This window comes from Emys orbicularis, chromosome 7, assembly GCF_028017835.1.
Source record: "Emys orbicularis isolate rEmyOrb1 chromosome 7, rEmyOrb1.hap1, whole genome shotgun sequence".
Taxonomy (NCBI): Eukaryota; Metazoa; Chordata; order Testudines; family Emydidae; genus Emys; species Emys orbicularis.
Window position 1 is genome coordinate 110,875,690 of NC_088689.1, and position 19,335 is coordinate 110,895,024.

General features: G+C 45.7%; 1 protein-coding gene across 1 annotated transcript in view; it reads right to left on the bottom strand.

Annotated features, from left to right (window-relative positions):
• The window catches only part of UROC1 (urocanate hydratase 1), a 70,866-nt gene that overhangs the window by 18,917 nt on the left and 32,614 nt on the right, over nt 1–19,335 (bottom strand). Inside the window, exons 9-14 of the mRNA XM_065408136.1 lie at nt 16,381–16,469; nt 15,597–15,659; nt 14,824–15,003; nt 11,725–11,822; nt 8,974–9,046; nt 6,644–6,765 (exon numbers count right to left, since the gene is read on the bottom strand). Of these exons, the coding sequence (XP_065264208.1) occupies nt 6,644–6,765; nt 8,974–9,046; nt 11,725–11,822; nt 14,824–15,003; nt 15,597–15,659; nt 16,381–16,469 (625 nt within the window). The remainder of the gene's footprint in view (nt 1–6,643; nt 6,766–8,973; nt 9,047–11,724; nt 11,823–14,823; nt 15,004–15,596; nt 15,660–16,380; nt 16,470–19,335) is intronic.

The window sequence follows — 19,335 nt, forward strand, 5'->3', positions numbered from 1 at the left end:
ATGGGGATAAGTGAGGAGTATTGAGACTACTGTCTTTCCACAAGGCGCACATTCAGGCAAATATGCACAGCCAAACTAGAAACTGAGGAAAGAGCCAGATATTGAAGATCAGGTTTAATATATTGCGAAAGAGAAATGTAAAATATGTTCATTTCTGCATAGGAAAGATACATTACTGCAGGCCTGCACTAGCAGTGAGATAGAAGCAAGATTGTTTTAATGATTCTGTAAGGAAGTGTCAGTGCTTTATGGGTTGGCTATGAGCGCCTCTAAATTATGCAGCAGGGATTAATATGTCAGCTCTTATCATCACAAGGAATAAAGGCTGAAACATCTGCTTGCACCATCCTTTCCTAGAAGACTTGCATTGAACTTTAAAACCGTTACGGAAACATCCTGTAGATATGACAACCTTAGGGTACTATTAAAGTTTTACAAGGGTTTATAAAAATTATTCTACAGAATTTAATAGAGAATGAGATCCTTTCAATAGTTTTAAAACAATATCCCATAGAGTATAATTTTCTATTCAGTCCAGGGCTTCACATAAACCTATAGAAAGGATCTCATTCTCTGTTGAATTCTACAGGACTTTTCCTTAAGAGGAGCTAGTTGAGAAAACTGCTGTCATTCAACTAAGGTTATTGGGACATATGACAGCTAAATAAATCTGACCCTTCTACAGAATCCAACACATTATCAGGCTCTCTTTTCTAAATGTTGGTGTGTCCAGTGTTGAATTTCCTGTTCATTCTGTGGGGGTGGGGGATAGTGTCCTTTCATTAAATCTGACCTCCTGGAGTTGAAAGTATTGACGCTCCTTCTTGAGCCGCTGGGGCTCAACCTTGGACTAACTCCATGCATCTCTCATTTGTTAAACTGTTGCCGACCATCTCTCTCAGGAATATGTTCCTAAATCAGACAGGCTACTGTGTTGCTTCTGGTATTTCACAGATATTGGTCTTTATTTAGGCTTTAAAGCACATTCTGATCTTACAAAAATAATCCTCATCAGCAAGGAAGTTGATTCCCTGTCCTCTTGTTTGTTTGAATTTATTTTTTGCTGTCCAACCCTGTCAAACTATGACTACGGTGGTGAGCAAATTCCTCATTTAAATTAGTTATTACTATCTCACTGCCATTTGAGCCTTGATCCAAAGAAGTCAAGTTTCCCAGCATGTGTCACAAGTGTTTTACAGGTCAAGCATGGAAATATACACAATAATACGCAGTAATACGCAAAGTCCCTAGAGGATTTTAAACCATTCTCCTCCTGTGTTGTGGGTTCACAGATTTTAAACAGCAAAAATCTCCTCAAAAAGGGAAGAATGGTTAAAATTGGAGATGAGTCCAGACTGAAAGTCCTGATCTGAATTTGAAATTCCCCAAAATTCAGGATGTTGGACTCCCATCTTTTGGTTCAACCCTTTGCATTCTGTAAAATTCAAATCTGGGTTTAGTTTTTGAATATGACTGATGTTAGGGGATGGCCAGATGCAGGATTTTGGTTTAGGCCATGTATATATTTACAATGGCTGAACAGCAAATAGAATAGTTGAGAACACGGGAGGTCAAACTGGAATCCATGAAACGCTGTGTTTATTAGGTGCATTTTCCATTCAAGTTCAGTTTTAATTTCTCTCTGAATTCCTCTGTCCATTGCTTTGCCAAGCACAACAGAAAATCCAATAACAGAGTTGCCCCCAAGTCTGCTTCCATCTGCTGGGTTTTAAAATACCATTTTTATATCAATGTAAAAATACAAATAGCATTCCAATACCTTTACTCCCTGTAAGAGGTGCTTTCCCATATCCTTTCCATGCATTAGTGTGAGTGTGTGTGTGTGTGTATATATACACATATATACACACACACACCACTCATATGCATATACTTACACAATATTCAATTAATTTTGTATATACACAGTGTGAAACATTCAAATGTCATGTGTCGGCTCATTCTGGGATGGAAAAAATGACTGGAGAATGAATCACATGCCTGATAAGTTGTTGTGTATTTATGCTGCCCTAGTACACAATACAGCATCACAGTTGCCAACTTTCATGCGATAAATAAGCACCCCAATTTTCACAATAAGACAAAAATCAAGCTAATCCCATTTCAAAACAAGCCAATCCCTAAGAACCCCAACACTCTATGTGACTAGATCCCCCCGGCGTGCAGGCTGGGACTGTAGTGGGCCTGCTGTGCACACCTGACTCTCTTCCCCCCTTGCCCCTGCTTGCCCCTTGCCCCTGATTGCCGGGAGCTGATAAAAAAAAAAGAAGCAACAAGCTACAAGCCAAAAACTAGCCAACAAGCAACCCACAAGCCGATTAAGCCAAAAACAAGCCCAATTTCTGCGTTTTTTCCCCCACAGGTTTTGGCACGTCTGTACAGCACCAGATCTCACTCCATTTTGACAAGCATGATGGGCCAGATTTTTAAAAAACACTCAGTGCCCAGCAGCACTCATTGTATATAATGGGAGCTCCTGGGTATGGACCACTTTTGAAAATCTGACTTAACTATTTTGATGGATGTAATTCACACATAACACGGTATTGAAAAACATCCCACACTAAGATGGTGCCGAGTGCCCTCCACTCCCGCTGAAGTCAATGAGAACTGAGGGCATTCAGCACCTTGGAGGATTAGGCCCTTATTCAGTAACTCAGACCTGTGAAGGGTGGATAAGGCCATAGTGCTGGGTGTATGTTATGGGAAGATAACAGTTTAGTTCCTCTAGCAAGGCCTATTACACCATGCTTAAGCATGTGTGAAATATAAACTATAGAAGGTTGGCACATCATTTCCCAGAAATGCTACTTTTTATCTCCACAAGAGTCTAACGATTCTGGAAGGAGTCAGAGGTCTCCTGATTCACATTTTTCTGATTACATCCCAATGGTGGTGTTCATGCAAAAAGCAAAAACATTAAAAGAGGAAAAAAAGAAATGAAACCTTAGATTCTGATGCCCTTAAAAATGGCCTTGATTTTCAGTGGTTTGAGCATTGGCCTGCTAAACCCAGGGTTGCAAGTTCAATCCTTGAGGGGGCCATTTAGGGATCTGGGGCAAAAATCTGTCTGGGGATTGGTCCTGCTTTGAGCAGGGGGTTGGACTAGATGACCTCCTGAGGTCCCTTCCAACCCTGATATTCTATGATTCTATGATCCTTCCTCTTACAGACTGTCTTAACAGCGTAGTGCCAGGAGGCTGGCCTTGGCAGCTTTTAATAACAACAGTATGTTCTGGAGAAAAGCAAAGCTGAAAATATAATACTTGATCTGGGGTCAAGAGAATGGGGTAGGCAGTTTTTAGGGTTAGGAGCTCAAGTCACTGGGGCGGGGTAGTGTGGAAGCACTGGGGGGGGGTAGTCTGGAAATAGAGGAGCAAGGTATTCAAAAGCTGGATGAAACGTAAGGGGATGATTCTGCTCTCTGCTTAGTGCGAATCAGGACAGAGGCATGATTCATCAGTAAGGCTAAGATTTTGTCATGGATATTCTTAGTAAAAGTCACGGGACAGGTCATGGGCAATAAAGCAGAATTCACGGAAGCCCATGACATGTCCGTGACTTTTACTAAAAGTATCCATGACAAAATAGGAAGCTCAGCTCCGGGGTCCCCCCACCGCCTGGTGCTCCGGGGTCCCCCTGCCACCTGCAGCGGCTCGGAGCTCTGGGGTCCCCCCGCCGCCCACAGCAGCTCAGAGCTCCGGGTTACCCCAACCCATGGCGGGGGAACCCTGCAGCTCCCGGCCGCCGCGGGCAGGGCTGCCGGGGGGGGGGGGGGAAGTGGGGCAATTTGCCCCAGGCTCCGGGCCCCACAGGGGCCCCCACGAGAGTTTTTCAGGGTCCCTGGAGTGGGGTCCTTCACTCGCTCCGGGGGCCCTGGAAAACTCTTGCAGGGCCCGGGCCCCCAGAGCTTCTCCCACTCCGGGTCTTCGGCAGCAGTTCGGCGGCGGGGGGTCCTTCCGCCTTGGGACCTACCGCCGAAGTGCCCTGAAGACCCACAGCGGGGGGTCCTTCCACTCCGGGACCCGCCGCCGAAGTGCCGGGTCTTCAGCGGCAATTCGGCGGCGGGGACCCCCTGCCGCCGAAGACCCCAGGCCCCCTGAATCCTCTGGGCGGCCCTGGCCGCGGGCTGAAGTCACGGAGGTCACTGGAAGTCACGGATTCTGTGATTTCCACGACCTCCATGAAAAAATAGTAGCCTTATTCATCAGAGATTAGGTTACTAGCCTGACACGTGGGTTCAAGTCCCTGCTCTGCCACAGACTTACCTTGGACAAGTCACTTAGTCTTTCTGTACTTCAATTCCTCATCTGTAAAAAGGTATCAATAGTACTGCCCCATGTCTGGGGTGTTGTAGGGGTAAACACATTCATAGATTGTGAGGTGCTCAGATACTACAGTGCAGGGGGACCAGATAAGTACCATGGATAGATAGACAGACTTTGTATAAAAGTGAGAGTAGAATCAGGCCCAATATTTTCAAAAATAGCTGCCAATTGTACAGGCCTGCATGGGAAAACGATGGGAAAAAATTATTTGCCACCAAAACTGCAACCACAGATCAGGTAGTCAGGATTCCAAATGGGTGGAAGGGCAGGTGCAGATAATTGAGGCCAAATTGAATTCTCACCACAAAGTTGCACCCACAAAACTGGAGATCAGCTTGAGGCCCAGACAGAAATTAAACTACTGGTTTAAATGCATTTTTTGTTTTTCTGCAATAAACACATCCCAGTGAGGACTTACCTTGATCATTTTCTTTAATGCATTTAATGCTCACGAAAGGTGCCAGGTGGACAGCTTTAGACAACAATGTTGTGTGCATTTATCCTAATAACAGGTATGGTATAGCTAGCAGATGTACAGGGCTCCCTAACACTGTCCCACCTGTGGGCCTCACACACAACCTGGTGGAACCACCTGGGGGTAAAGAGGTACATCAGCATCCCTGGCCTCTATTTCAGTTCATAAAACCCCAAAGGTGCCCATCGCCTAAAGCTGTGGGTGCCATGACACAAATGACATCACACAATATCATTCATGTTCCATGCAAGGAACTAACCCTTCAGCACAAAGCAGTAGCACTCCCCTACCTCACTGCAGTCCCATTCACAAATGCCTCAAAGCCACTCCTGCATGCCCAGAAGATTAACATATCTGGGGATAGGCAGACCAAGGAGGGAAGTGAATTCTAGAGTCAAAGGGCCCTCATAGAGAGTGCCCTGCCAGCAGCTCCCTCTCAGGGTATGTCTACACTACAGGATTAATCCGAATTTATATAATTCGAATTTAGGAAACCGATTTTATAAATTCGAATGTATTCGGCCACACTAGGCACCATTAATTCGGTGGTGTGCGTCCAAGCTACCGTAGTAGCATCGATTTCCAGAGCGTTGCATTGTGGGTAGCCAATAACATCTAATTGCCAATAACATCGAATTGCGGCCACACTAACCTTAATTCGGATTAACAATACCGATTTTGACGCTACTCCTCTCGTCGAGGAGGAGTACAGAAATCGAATTAAAGGGCTCTTTAATTCGAATTAAATGGCTTTGTTGTGTGGACGGGTCAAGCGTTAATTCGAATTAAAGCAGCTAAATCCGAATTAAAGTCGTAGTGTAGACCAGGCCTCAGTTAAATTGAGGGAACTGCCTTCAGCTTGAGCACCTTTGATGACTTTAACTGCATCATCACATATGCTGGGTGAGAGGTGGTCTTTTAAGCAGACTGTTCTCAAGCTATTTCTGGTTTTAAGACCATCCTCCTGAATTCTACAGACAGCCAGTGCAGCTCCTAGAGCACTGGTGTCATATACTCTTGACATAAGCAGGCTACTTCATTCTACCCAAGCTTTAGCCTCCAGTTCTCAAGGCCTAGCCCCAGGTTGAGTGCATTACTGGGCTACTGGCTAGAGCACTAGACTCAGGAGACCTGCATCTTATTTCTGGCTCTGCCACTGGCCTGCTGGGTGACCATTGGCAAGCCACATCAACACACTGTGCCTCAGTTTCCCCATCTGTAAAATGGGGATACTATTGACCTCCTTGGTGAAGCATTTTGAGCTCTACTGATCAAAAACTCTAAATAAGAACTAGGTATTACTACTACACCTCTACCCCGATATAACGCGACCCGATATAACACGAATTCGGATATAACGCGGTAAAGCAGTGCTCCAGGGGGGTGGGGCTGCGCACTCAGGTGGATCAAAGCAAGTTCGATATAACGCGGTTTCACCTATAATGCGGTAAGATTTTTTGGCTCCCAAGGACAGCGTTATATCGAGGTAGAGGTGTATTATTATTAGCGGAGTCTCAAGCTGACAAAGGCATGGATAGATGCAGCAAAATCCATACCATAGGCAGCTGGGAAATAGTGCTCTTAGTCACAGCTGCAGTTTAGGCATCTAATAGCAGCCCTGGGCTCCATAAACCCCCTAAATAGTGCTTGTAAGTCATAAATATTGGCTGCACTCCTTGCTGACTTTAATACCTATGTGGAGCAGACAAGAGCTTGGTTTTTCAGGTCTCGCCTGAAAGACACAGTAAACTCCTTTGATTGCACCCGATTCTTCACAAAACATGCACCTTTTATGACAGAAAAAGAATTGACATCCTACCTCCCTGATGTATAGCCTCTTCGAGCACTGATGTGGCGATTAAGTCAGTGGTAGCCAGATCCTGTGGGTCACCTGAAGTACAAACCCAGCGGAATGGTCCAAATCCCAGGGAAAAAATGTCTCTGGAAGAGAACATGTTTCATTAAGAGATAGTTGAAATTCCTGTCTGATTTACCCTGGCAGTTAGCAATGCTTTTCTTTCATTAACTGAAGATGGAAGAATTCTAAATATTTCAAACAAACTAATCTAAACAGAAAGCACTTGGGACCATTATTCCAGAATTTAAACAATGCTGTCTCACCAAGACATCAGCTGGTGTGGGGGAAAATCACAACCACACTTTAGTGCTCACAGCCTTTGATAGAAAACTCAAGGCAGTTAATCAAACAAGGGTGTTCCCCAGTTGACCAGAGCTCCTTTCATAAAACAAGATCTTGGAGGCCTGGCTCTCTCCTTCCTTACACCAGGGTACCTGATTTACTCCAGTGTGAGAGGAGCACCCAGGTCCTCGTTTTAATGTCCACAGATGAACCTGTAATCATTTACAGAGTGATTCGGCCTCTCTCTTGCACCCTTGTCTCATCATTTACAGCTATGGAAAGTGAATGCAAAGTGGGTGTAAATGTACCCATCCATGGAAGAGAGTGGAGAAGTCTGATTTGGTAGCATTCTACCTTACATTGCACTTAGCAGGCCAGAGAATCTGACCCTTTCTGCTCCCATTGTGCTTAGGCTGGCCTCTCGGCCGGTATTAAACCTGCTTTTCTAGGGTTTGTTCCCTATCCATACTCAGACAAAACTGGATGTGGTTTTACCAGCAGGGCCGGCTCTAGGATTTTTGCCGCCCAAAGCAAAAACAATTTTGGCCGCCCCCCCCCCCCGTTTTTTAATTACCCCACCCCCAGCCCCGCCTCAACTCCGCCCCTTCCCCAAATCCCCAGCCCTGCCTCCTCCCCCCAGGCTCTCAAGTCTGGGAGGGAGGGGGAGCAGCGGCGCGCGAAACCGCTGTTTCGCGCCCCGCAGCCACTCGGGATCTCCCCCTCCCTCCCAGGCAGCAGCAGCGGAGGTGAGCTAGGGCGGCCGCGGCACATTTTTAGGGGCGGCATTCTGGCGCCGGCCATGCCGCCCCTAAAAATGTGCCGCCCCAAGCACCAGCTTGTTTTGCTGGTGCCTAGAGCCGGCCCTGTTTACCAGATAGGGATGCCCTTTTGAAGAGTGTGCTGCTTAGACCCCGCCGGGGTGACCTGCCCCGTGTGTGGTGTGCTCTTAAAAATGGCTCCCCCTGTGTGGTGTGACCTCGCATGCAACATGCATCCAAGGTCATATCGCTAGTGGTGGAGTGACATGCCCTTAAAAATGGCAACCTCCATGCAGCGTGCACCTCACATGCACTGCGCATCTGAGGTCACGCCAGTGGGGGCGGAGCAGCGCACTTTTAAAAATGGCGTCCCCCATCTGGTACTGGACAAAACCACATCCAGTTTTGTCGGAGTACTGGATAGGGGACAAACCCTAGAAAAGCAGGACTGTCCAGTATAATACCAGACGAGGGGCCAGCCTGAGCAGAAAGGGCCAGATTTGGATGTGTGACCAAGGTCATGCCAGTGGGGAAAGGGTGACAGCAGCAGGGGCAGGCTCATGCCGTTCCTGGAAGTACTGGTATTTCTAATATTCCAGGAATGCATGAGTGGCCACCCTAATTGTGCCACTAATCCAAAAGGAATCAGTCTCGCCCCAGGGTAGTGAGAGGTGGCAAATCTATGTATACAGCCATAAACCATCAGGGCACCACTACAATGCCAACTCTGCTTTCTACATATATATAAATGTCTTCCAGAATTACTGAGCTGTTAAGGGCCAAGTCCTGCTTGCCTTAGTGCATACGAGTTGTCCCCATAGGCTTGATTCTGATATCACACCGATGTATATCCGGAGTCACCACAGTGAAGTCAACAGAGCCCATAGGTCAGACTCTTGGCCGTGTTCCAGTTGTTTTACATTGCTCCAACATACACACATTCTTCCTAGCCACGCTGGGCACTGCTCCAGTGCAAATGAGCACGTGGCCCACACAACAGTAATACTAGTGCAAGTGACATAGAACCAAGACATGATGGGATGTCTTAGATAATTCATTGCTGAAGGCCCCTCCCCATCACCACCATTTTACTCTTCGATGGGCCTGGGTAGGATTTGGCCCTGTAAGTGGGGTCTCCAAGTTAACATATTTTTTGGATATTCTCCTAAAAAGCAGTCCAGTTTAGGATTCTACTTCTACAGTAAATGGAAACAGCTCATTGCCCCAATTTATCTATTCCTTCCAACATACCCCATAATGTGCTGAACATAGGAAGGGTATCGGAATTCAATTTTATTGGCTCCTCTTTTCTCGACATCAGCACCTGCAAAAGGATTTTAAATGCAGATTAGTTGATGAGAAGAACAGCTACAAACGGGCCAGATTGTACCCTTGAGTTCATGCATGACTGCATCCCTGCCTGCACAGGTCTTCCCCTGCCACACCGAAAAAGGGGGTCAGACCTCTGCTTGATGGCACCTTCCTTCTCCTAGATCCCACTCAGGGGTGCTGTGTGAAAGGAAGGGTGGGGACTGGGTGGACCTGGGGAGGGTGGTGGGCAGCAGAGGATCTTCTTTTAAGGGAATGATGGAGGCAGCTGTGGCCAGGGCAGTCCTCCATTGGAGCTGCTCTGCCAGAGAGCTTGATGGGTAGAGGGAACAGGGTCCCAGAATCAACTTTCAGACAAAGGCTTCTGTATGGAAGGCCAGGGCCTCCTGTATACACCGATGATTGCGGAAAGTCACACAGCTCATACCGTGGGGATGAGCAACCCCCTCCCTAAATTGAAAAAGGCAGGAGAAATCTATAGGTAGACGTCGGTGATTTCTTCCCCCTTCCTCCTTTCTAAGGGATTTCCCTCAAGGGAAGCAATACAGGTTGCTCTAAATTAAACCAGAGCAGAGAAGCAAACTGACACAGCTGGCCCACCTTGGCTTCTCCCCGCCTTAGAAACACTATGCTCTCCTGGGACTTAACATTTCAGGCTCCAAGAGAAATTCTCTTAAAATCTCTCACCATTTCTTCTATTTGTTTTAAATGTTTTTGTTAGAAGAAAGAAAACTGGGAATAAATGAGTGGCAACAGCAGCTGAATGCAACCAAACAAATTAATGATATTCACCGGGTCCTGTATTTTGTGGAAGCCACCTCCCAAGACATCCTCAAAGCTGACCCTAGTGCTTTCTTTTCCTTATTTTTTTTTAATTGCTTATTTTTTATTTTCTAGTTTTAAAATGTCAGCTTGTAAAAGAAAAGCAAATACCCTTGCCAAATCCTCCATCACCAACAGGGCAGGCTTAAAAAGTGACCCGAAGCCCTTGGGGTGAGATTTTGTGCTGCACCACAAAACTCACAGCCCCAGGGGAAGGAGTGAAGGCACTTTTGTGCCCTTCCAATTCTAGGCTGCTCCGGGGGCAGAACCTGCCCCAGCCAGGCTTGTATCTCAGGATGGGAGATGCAAAGGTAGGCTAGCTATGTGCCTACCACTAGCTCTGTAACACAGAGCAGCTTAGAATGTTTGTCCCACCCTTAGCCCTGCCTCTTAAAGCAGGGGGACCTCATAGATCAGCATATGGCTGGTCAGTACAGTGCCTGAACCAGAGAAATTTTTCCTTGGCTGGCCAAGGGACTTTTACAGCTACTGTACATTGTGCAGGGGTCACAGTAGAAGGGGGAGTCCCCTCCCCAAACATTTTAAGTGGTCTAAACATGTTCCTTGTTCATATATTTTAAACAACCATTCTGCATGGAGATGTCCTAGCAGCTTTTTCATTTTGATAGTTAAGAGGCAATGGACTAAAAATAGAATTCCTGAGGCTGCCTCCTGAGACATTTTCTGTTACAAAATGATTAACAATGAAAATCACTAGTGCTTTTTAAATGTTGATGCCCTACCATTCACACAACCTAGTTTGAAGATCAGGTTTGGTGAAGGAAATATATTGGGCCAGATGCTCAGCGGGTGTAATCCGGCATAGCTCCACTGACTTCAATGGAGCTAGACTGATTTACACCAGTTAAGGATCTGGAGCAATATATTCTACCCCTAACAAAGGCAGATGTCTGCTACATTTTCTTTGTACTTTCAGTTTGTCTGATCTGCATCCTGACAAACCGCAAGGGTCTGTTTGCAATGCTAAGAAGGCTTTAGAAGATTCCCTTGTAAATCTCTGGTGGGCTTGAGTTTAAGGGCAACGGGGCCATCTGGAACTGTAACATTTGCCACCCGCTCCTGTCCAGGATGGAGAGGGACATTAAATAAAAAATAAGCATTGTGAGGGATGGGACGGAGAGGGGAATTATAATCCTAGGCCCTGATCCTGCAAATGCCTCCACATAGGCAGATCCCTGCACCAGTGGGGCTCTGCATAGGAATCCACTCACACAGAGGCAGCTGCAGGATTAGGGCCTTATTTTGAAAATTGCAGACTGGGATGCTGTTACCTTGTGTAGAATGGAGGTACGAGTACCCAGATTGGTACCCACAGTTCAATTGCTGGCGCAAGTTGTGCCAACAGAATGGAGGCTTGTCTTTCGAAAGCTTGGCCGCTGGAGTCCATCATCTGTGCCCAGCATTGGGTGCAAAGTTGTGGATGTGAAATTAGAGGACACTTTAAAAATGTGTATTTTATTTTTCTCCTTTGAGGAAAGACTGAGACTTTGCTTCTCAATGACCCCCTCAAAAAAGTCCGCGCTGTTACTTTAAAAACAAAGGGCCAGCTTTTCCGTGGTGCCGAGCACCCGTTTCTCCCACTGACTTCACTTGGAGCTGTGGGGGCTCAGCACCTCTGAAAATCAGAAACAAACACTACAGAATAAAGCCCAACACCACTAGCCTTCATGAGAAAAAGAATGGCACCAATTTAACGTCCAGGTAGGACTGACTCCTACTGATACAATCTATTTGGAAGACCTGTTCTAACAAAGGGAATGAACTATATTTTACCTGCCGGAAAGGAGAGAAGTGCCCTGGTTACATCTAGGAAAGCCAGCATCTACTCACCGGCTCTCTGAGCTTCCAAGAGAAAAGCATTGCCATAGTCCCAAAAAAACATGCCCTTATCAGACAGCCTGTTTATAGCAGCCACTTGTCTCCTCAGACTGAAAATAAAAAGGCAGAAAGTTAGCTCTGAGATTCATTCACTTATATAAAAGGTTAATGTCAGGAACGCCCTAGCATTGCTAATATGGCCTGGGTTGTGAAAAGGTGGGGAGAGTGAGATAGATGACTTTGAAAGACTCAAGATCAACTCATGTTCTAAGCCCACCAGACACCAAATAAAAATACTTTCCACTTCTCTAGCACCCGTTTTCCCAAGCTCTCCAAATGCTTTACAAATATTAAGTGAACCTCACAACACCACTGTGAGGTAGGATAAGTAACACACAGGAGTCATCTCATCCAGCTCAGAAATGCAGCCACCTCTGGGTTGGAACACAACAGCTGTTTAACAGCACACAGCAATACTGCCCAACAGCTCAGGAGAGGAAGTGAAGAATAGTATCTTAACTAGCTGAAACTACAGAGATGAATTCAGAGAAGCAGAATGTGGTTATTGTACCTGAATAGGAATTTGGCTGACACAGCCCGGTTATCACCCATACTCTTATGAAAACTGCCAGTGGATCTTTAATGACCACAAGTGATCAGGCGCTTGGTTTTATGGGTTATCCAGAAGAGACCTCCTGTCTCAGCACCATACCTGCTAACAACAACCTGTGACACAGGTTAAGAGCCAGGGTGAAGAGTGCCACCTCCTAAATTAACAACAGTACTTCCCAAAGGTCTCCCATCCAAATAATAAGCCAACACAGCTCTTGAGATCTAACAGGAAAAATTGCAGAAGGTGATACTGCTAGAGACTGCCTCCTAGCACAGAGCTGGCAGTTTCCAGTGATAAGGTAAACCAACTAAAGGCCAAGTAACTTCAGACCATTATATAATGTGAGCAACTCCCATCACTGTCTCTTCCCTATTTCTGGAACAGAGATCTAAAAAATTTCAGGCAGCAAGAGAGCTGCCACTACTAATCTTTGTAACCTCATTCCTTAATTCCTAGTGCTGGTGGTTATGGACTGAAAAACCCCGGCAACTGGCAAAGGCTCAAAATCAATACAGCGGGGGCTCTTACATTTGTAATGGTCTCAAAAATAAAGTCCTCTTCCAGCAAAGTCATTTGCTAACTTGGTTTCAGATCAAAAATCAGGAAGTTAATGAAACTGCTTCAGCCCTCTCTGACCCCTTCCTTGGAGATCTTTGCAATTCTCTGCTCCTTTTCTTTTTCCCTTCAAAGCATGCACAAGGTCTGGGCTATTTTGAACTGGCTGCAGTTTCCACCTGTTTCTTGGACTACAACAGAATCACAAAAAACAGAGATTAAAAAGACCCCAGTAGATTATTTAGTCCATCCCTTGGCCAATACAGAGGCCTAATTTTCCTCTTGCTTTCACTGGTATATATCATGAGTGAAGACAATGGAATTAAATTGCTAATTAAGAAGAGAATCAGGCCCTAGGCCTATTCTCGAGAGTACCTTTTTCACTGCTTGTTTTCACAGCTCCCGATTCTAATCTCACTTGCAATAGTGTAAATCAGAAATCAACAGAATTACACCAATGCATAAGCAATGAGATCAGGGTCCCTAAGTTATTCTGCTTCTTACGAAAAGGTCCCGCTGGAAATTAGCTTTGCTGTTACACACAGCATCGCCCTCAGAACAGCATCTAAAATGAAGACCTGGGAGACTGAAATCATCATTTTTGGCCCCTGGACCAAAGCCAACCAGATGACAAACACAAATTCTAACCTCTGATGGGAAAAACCTCTTCAGCAGGAGTGTTTCCAAGAGGAAGGAGAACAACAGGAGTGAAGAGTGATACCACTTCGAGCCAAAGAACCTATGTAACTGCAAGCACCTGCTGGGTTTTAGTGAAGAACAGTAGCACTGTTCCCTGCTCCTAACCAATCAGTGAAGCTACTAGCAAGCCTGGAAATGATACAGAATAAGGGTGTTGTTTATTTTCTGCTCTCAATGTTTAATAACAACTAACTCATATGCTAGATACCTTACATAGGCTACAAAGCCCAATACATCATTGAAATAGATCCAAGAAGATCTATTAGATCCTTATCTCTAAACTGATTCTTGCCTGCATATTTATACCTGCCTCTGGAAATTTCCACTACACGCATCTGATGAAGTGAGTATTCACACACGAAAGCTTATGCTCCAATACGTCTGTTAGTCTATAAGGTGCCACAGGACTCTGTCGCTTTTTACAGATCCAGACTAACAACGGCTACCCCTCTGATAGATCCAAGAAGATATTTTCAGACCTTAGTTCATATACAACAGGGAATGACCCTGCAATGGCAGGTAGAGGGACTATACAATCTGATAGGCCGTTTCCCTCTCTAGAATCTGTGGGGTCGATTCTATGTCAGTTACACCTGTGTGAAAGCAGTCACGCCACAGGAGCTAAGGGTACATCTTCATTACCCGTCGTATCGGCGGGTAGCAATCGATTTATCCGGGATCGATATTTCGCGTCTTGTTAAGATGCGATATATCGATCCCCGAACACGCTCACCGTCGACTCCGGAACTCCACCAGAGCGAGTGGCGGTAGCGCAGTCGACGGGGAAGCCGCGGCCGTCGATCCCGCGCCGTGCGGACCCCAGGTAATTCGATCTAAGTTACTTCAACTTCAGCTACGCTATTTGCGTAGCTGAAGTTGCGTATCTTAGATCGAACCCCCCCCAGTGTAGACCAGCCCTAAGAGTTAAACCAGTGTAACTTCAATGGCATTACTCCAGATTTACACTGAGAGAACTGAGAGCAGAATCTGACCCACTGATTCTATGAACCTTATTATGGGGAAGACCAGAATCTGGTCACTGGAGAAGCAGAATAAACACTGAGCCTAGAAACGTTTAGCGACCAAACCTGCATAATCAAGGTTGGATTTTCTGTTTTTCTAACAGATCTGCTCTAGGAATTATTTTGGGGAAGTTCTATGGCCTCTGTTATGCAGGAGGTCAGACAAGATGATCACAGTGGCCCCTTCTAGCCTTGGAATCTATGAATCAGGTAATTGTTTACCTTTCTTGCACAAGGGTACGGAACCTCCCTGGATTGGTAGACATGAGCTGGTTTGCCTCCTCAAAGCTGAGCTGCACGGGGTAGTATCCTCCACTGAACGGATTGTGACAGGAGGTTTGGTCAGATCCAAGATCAACTAGCTGTTCTCCTGTTGTATCAAGTTCATAGACAAACCTCTCCCTATGGATAGGAAAGATAATATATAGACTGCTTGTCTGGTGGCTGCCATTACAAACATCACCTCATAGTTATATTCCTTGTGAGCATCAACAGTGCCAATTAGGAGTTCTCAGGAATATCCCTAAAGATTTTTTTAGAATATTACAAGGATATCCTGGATTGGCAACATCTGTTTGTGGATGCCTGATATAAGAATAAATAATGCTTGTCATGGATTTCAATGGGCTTTGGATCACGCCACAAAAGCAGCAAATTTTCTATTCCCAATATTCTGATTACCAAGGGACTGTCTTTCATTAAGACACCATTCTCTAGTTTCTGATTACCAACAAATTATCTTAAGACACAGCTCTGTGTTTTGTTACCTTTGTTCTTTCTTTCCAAAGCCAAAGTTATCCATTTGTGCCTAAAAGGGGTACTTTGGTCGGCAAAATGTAATTCCCCAATTTGGAATTTGGACACCAGATTTACCTCCAAGAGTCAAGATGCAGCTTCAATGGTTGGTTTGAAGGACAATTCCCTTTATCTACAAGTTTGGACATTGTTCCAGGCTAACTAACAAGGAAAAGTGCCATCCACCATCTGGTACTTACCAAAGATCTACCACATTCCCATGGTAGCCCAAACTGAGGGTAATTTTATTCTCTCTTGCATCTCTATAATAGAGTAAAAATGGAAATGGATGAAGAAAATTCATCATCTGGATAGTTGCAGTTTACAAACTGCACATAAACAATCAAAGCAGTCTCTCAAAACAGCAGAGAAAAATATATGTGGGTTCCAACAGAAGACAGGTTATGAACATTATCAGCCTAAACCTACAAGAGGATCCTTATGCTGCAGCGGGATTCCGTGAGTAGACTGGGAGTTCTAGGTGCATAAGCAATACAAGATTACACTTTACCAGGAACTGGACAATGCACTGAAGAGCCAGTGTTCTTATTTAGACAGACTTTCTGCCTGAAAGAGTTTCAGAGCAAACAGAGCTCAGAGTGTGCTGTTAATACTGAACAGGTTAAGGTGCCGGACAAGCCAAATACCGTTCCTTTCACTTAAAAACCTCAACAATATTCTTTAAATCCACATCCCAATATGGAGATTTTATACTTTCACCTAGCTCATCCTTTTCACACCAGATTCTGTAAGGGAGCTATGGAGTAATAACAAGACAGGGAATTCATGAGTTGAATTTCTAAAAGATGGGCCTGATTCTCTTCTTATTTACCTCATTTAATAGCAGAGGTGATATGAGGAGAGATATCCTATAATCCTTCCCCCGCACACCCATGTGGGGGATTGCAAGGGCTGCTGCGGTTACTTCAGCCCTTGAGCAGGATTTAGCACATAGGTTCAAACACAGCACTTCATGAGCCATACCTGAGCTGAGCAATGCAGTGGTCCAGGCTATCAGTGATTTCCATCAGCCAACCTTGCCTGTAACGTTTCAAAAGTGCAGCTTCATCAACCTGAGACAAATTGCATAATTGTTTCAGGACTGTCATCTCACCTACCGGAGAACTTCTCCATTCCATCTTTAACTTTAAAACGATCCTGGATGAAACACTAACAAATGTACATAACAATAACACAACACTTCTGCTTTGGCTTCAAGGTGATGGGCTGGGTGATCTAATAGTTGTTTTTTATTTCTAGCTTCTAATATCCCGTCAGTTCTGATTTCTGTTGTTTCAGCCCAGGAATGGAACAAGAGCTGAATCTTTTCTCCAACCACCTCCCAAATGGGAGCCAGATTACTGCTTAATTAGTAATGAAAGAGGTGCCCGGGCTCAAGCAATTTTTTTACTTCATAAACGACATGGTAAGCCCAGAGGCCCCAGCACAAATTAAGCACTGAGCCAGATCCAAACCAACCTGGTTTTAGAAAAACAAACTCCTAATGAGAGCTGGTTAGGAAATAATATTTTCCCCACAAAAACAATAACAATTTTTTTATTTCTCTTGGAATTGTTCATGTTCTAACTGAAAAATGTTTCCATTTTCAGATTTTCAATGAAAACCCAAATATTTTCTGCGAAACTTGCAATTTGCCATTTAAAACGTCTGTTTAATCAAAAAGCCATTTTCTGTTGAAAACATAGCGGTGGCAATTTTTTCACCAGCTCCAGCCCTGACTAAGGGAGGTTTTGCTGAACCAAAACCATCACTGGATTTGGTCTTCTCTTGAGCTGTTTGGAAAATTTTCAAAAATCTCAACTAAAAAGGAAACAAAATGAGCAAAAAATATTTTCCTTTTTCCAGCCAACTGTCACTTCTATTAAAAAAATGGGTCAAAACGGAATCCAAGTATCCAATGCCCTTGTCGTTCTGAACTTTGAGGGTCCACATAAAATGAATCCCAAATTTGAACCCTGCACCACCATTAGTTTTGGTGTGTTTCTGTGTCTGTGTGTGCAAGACAGAGACATACACAAATCGACAGACATACTATGGAGGCTTTGGCAGTGACTCCATATTTAAAGATTAATAGATAAACACATGCATCACTGAAGCTTCTTATATGAGTTATGATGAGTTACAGACACAATACAGGCTGCAAAACTCATGCAAGCCAATTTTCTGCTGCACCACAGCAACCGATTAAAGCAGGCAGGCTGGTGTGCATGTACACACACACTCACACACACACAATTTTATAATAAAACATTTAAACTGCCATGCATTCCCACAGCCCACCCTCAGCATTTTCTTTCCATCATTTTCAGCCACCAAGCCATTTATATGTAAACAAAAAAAGTTAGATCAAGCCCCAAATATATAATGCCCATCGAAGCTGATGGAAAGCCTCCTCTTGCCCAGTTATTTCAGTGTGTGAAACATTCCATCAATTCCCATGCCACTGATTAGGCTTATTATTAAAAAACCCTGGTTTGGGGCAACACCAGTGGAACAGCACACTAAGAAGTCAGTTACATAGAGGAAACTGCTTCTCTTTGTATGTGTAGCGAGGTGGTGGGATACCCCACAGCCCCGCTGAGGGCCGAACCTCCCCTAACACCAATGTGGGCGGAGCCACCGGGTCCGGCGCCCGCCCCTCAGAGGTCACGGCGCCGACCCGGAAATATAAAAGCCCGCCTGCAGAGTTCAGTGGAGAACAAGCCGGCGGAGAGAGCAGACGTCTGTGGCCGAGCTCCCGCTTGGGAGACAGCAGCAGGCCAGCCGAGCCTACCCCTCGCCCGGTACCCTGAGGAGGACTGGCCAAGCCTGCCCCTTTCCAGTTACCCCGAGGAGGAGCCGAGCCTGCCCCTTTCCAGTTACCCCGAGGAGGAGCCGAGCCTGCCCCTTTCCAGTTACCCCAAGGAGGAGCCGAGCCTGCCCCTTTCCTGCTATCCCGAGGAGGAGCCGAGCATACCCTTCGCTACCTACCCGGAGGAACCGATGCTGGTGGAGAGCACCGAGGACACTAGGACGGCCCAGGTACCATACGAGGGGGAGCATGGAAGTAGCCCGGGGGCAGCTGACCCCAGTCTGGCTGCAGCACTGCCAGAGCCTATGTCAGTGTGTTGCAGCCAGGATCCCCACTGACAGCAGCGAGTTTCCGCCGCTGTCTTGGGTGGCAGACTTGGGTGGCAGACTCCCCCTTTCTCCTGGCCTAGAGAGGCTGGGACCTCTTGCTCCTTGGCTCAGCCCCTGCTTAAGGGCCTGGATTCCCAACTATTTGATTGCTGCCCCGCCCTGACCTAGGGCCTGGGCTGCTACAAACATTGACTCAGCCCCTGCTTAAGGGCCTGGGTTCCTGACTGACTATTTGATTGCTGCCTCGCCCTGACCTAGGGTCTGGGCTGCTACAACCCATTGACTCAGCCCCTGCTTAGAGGCCTGGGTTCCCAAACTATTGGCTCAGCCCCTGCTTGAGGGCCTGGGGGTTTTTCTGACCTATTGGCTCAGCCCCTGCCTAAGGGCCTGAGCCCCTAACAGTGTGTTTGCTGTCCCACACTACCGCTGGACCAGGACAGACGGCGGACCAGAGCGAGGCGGTGGGATACCCCACAGCCCCGCTGAGGGCCGAACCTTGGCCAAGCCTACTACAGTATGCTGTTTTAGTACCAGGCAAAACAACAGTGATGGAGAAAAGAATGCAGAATGGTACATGACAAATACATGGGTTCTGATACTACAATTCTAAAAGTCTGAGTGCAGCACTGATTGGACTATCTAAATCCCCTGTGTTATAGTATCCTATATACTGTATTTCTGACCTATCTTGATAGGGGCTTGGATCTCATTTCATAGACCCCATCAACACACCCAAAGAAATTAACTTCCTTTTCATCAGATTCTAGAAAATCTTTTATGCTCTTTGATCAGCAAGTC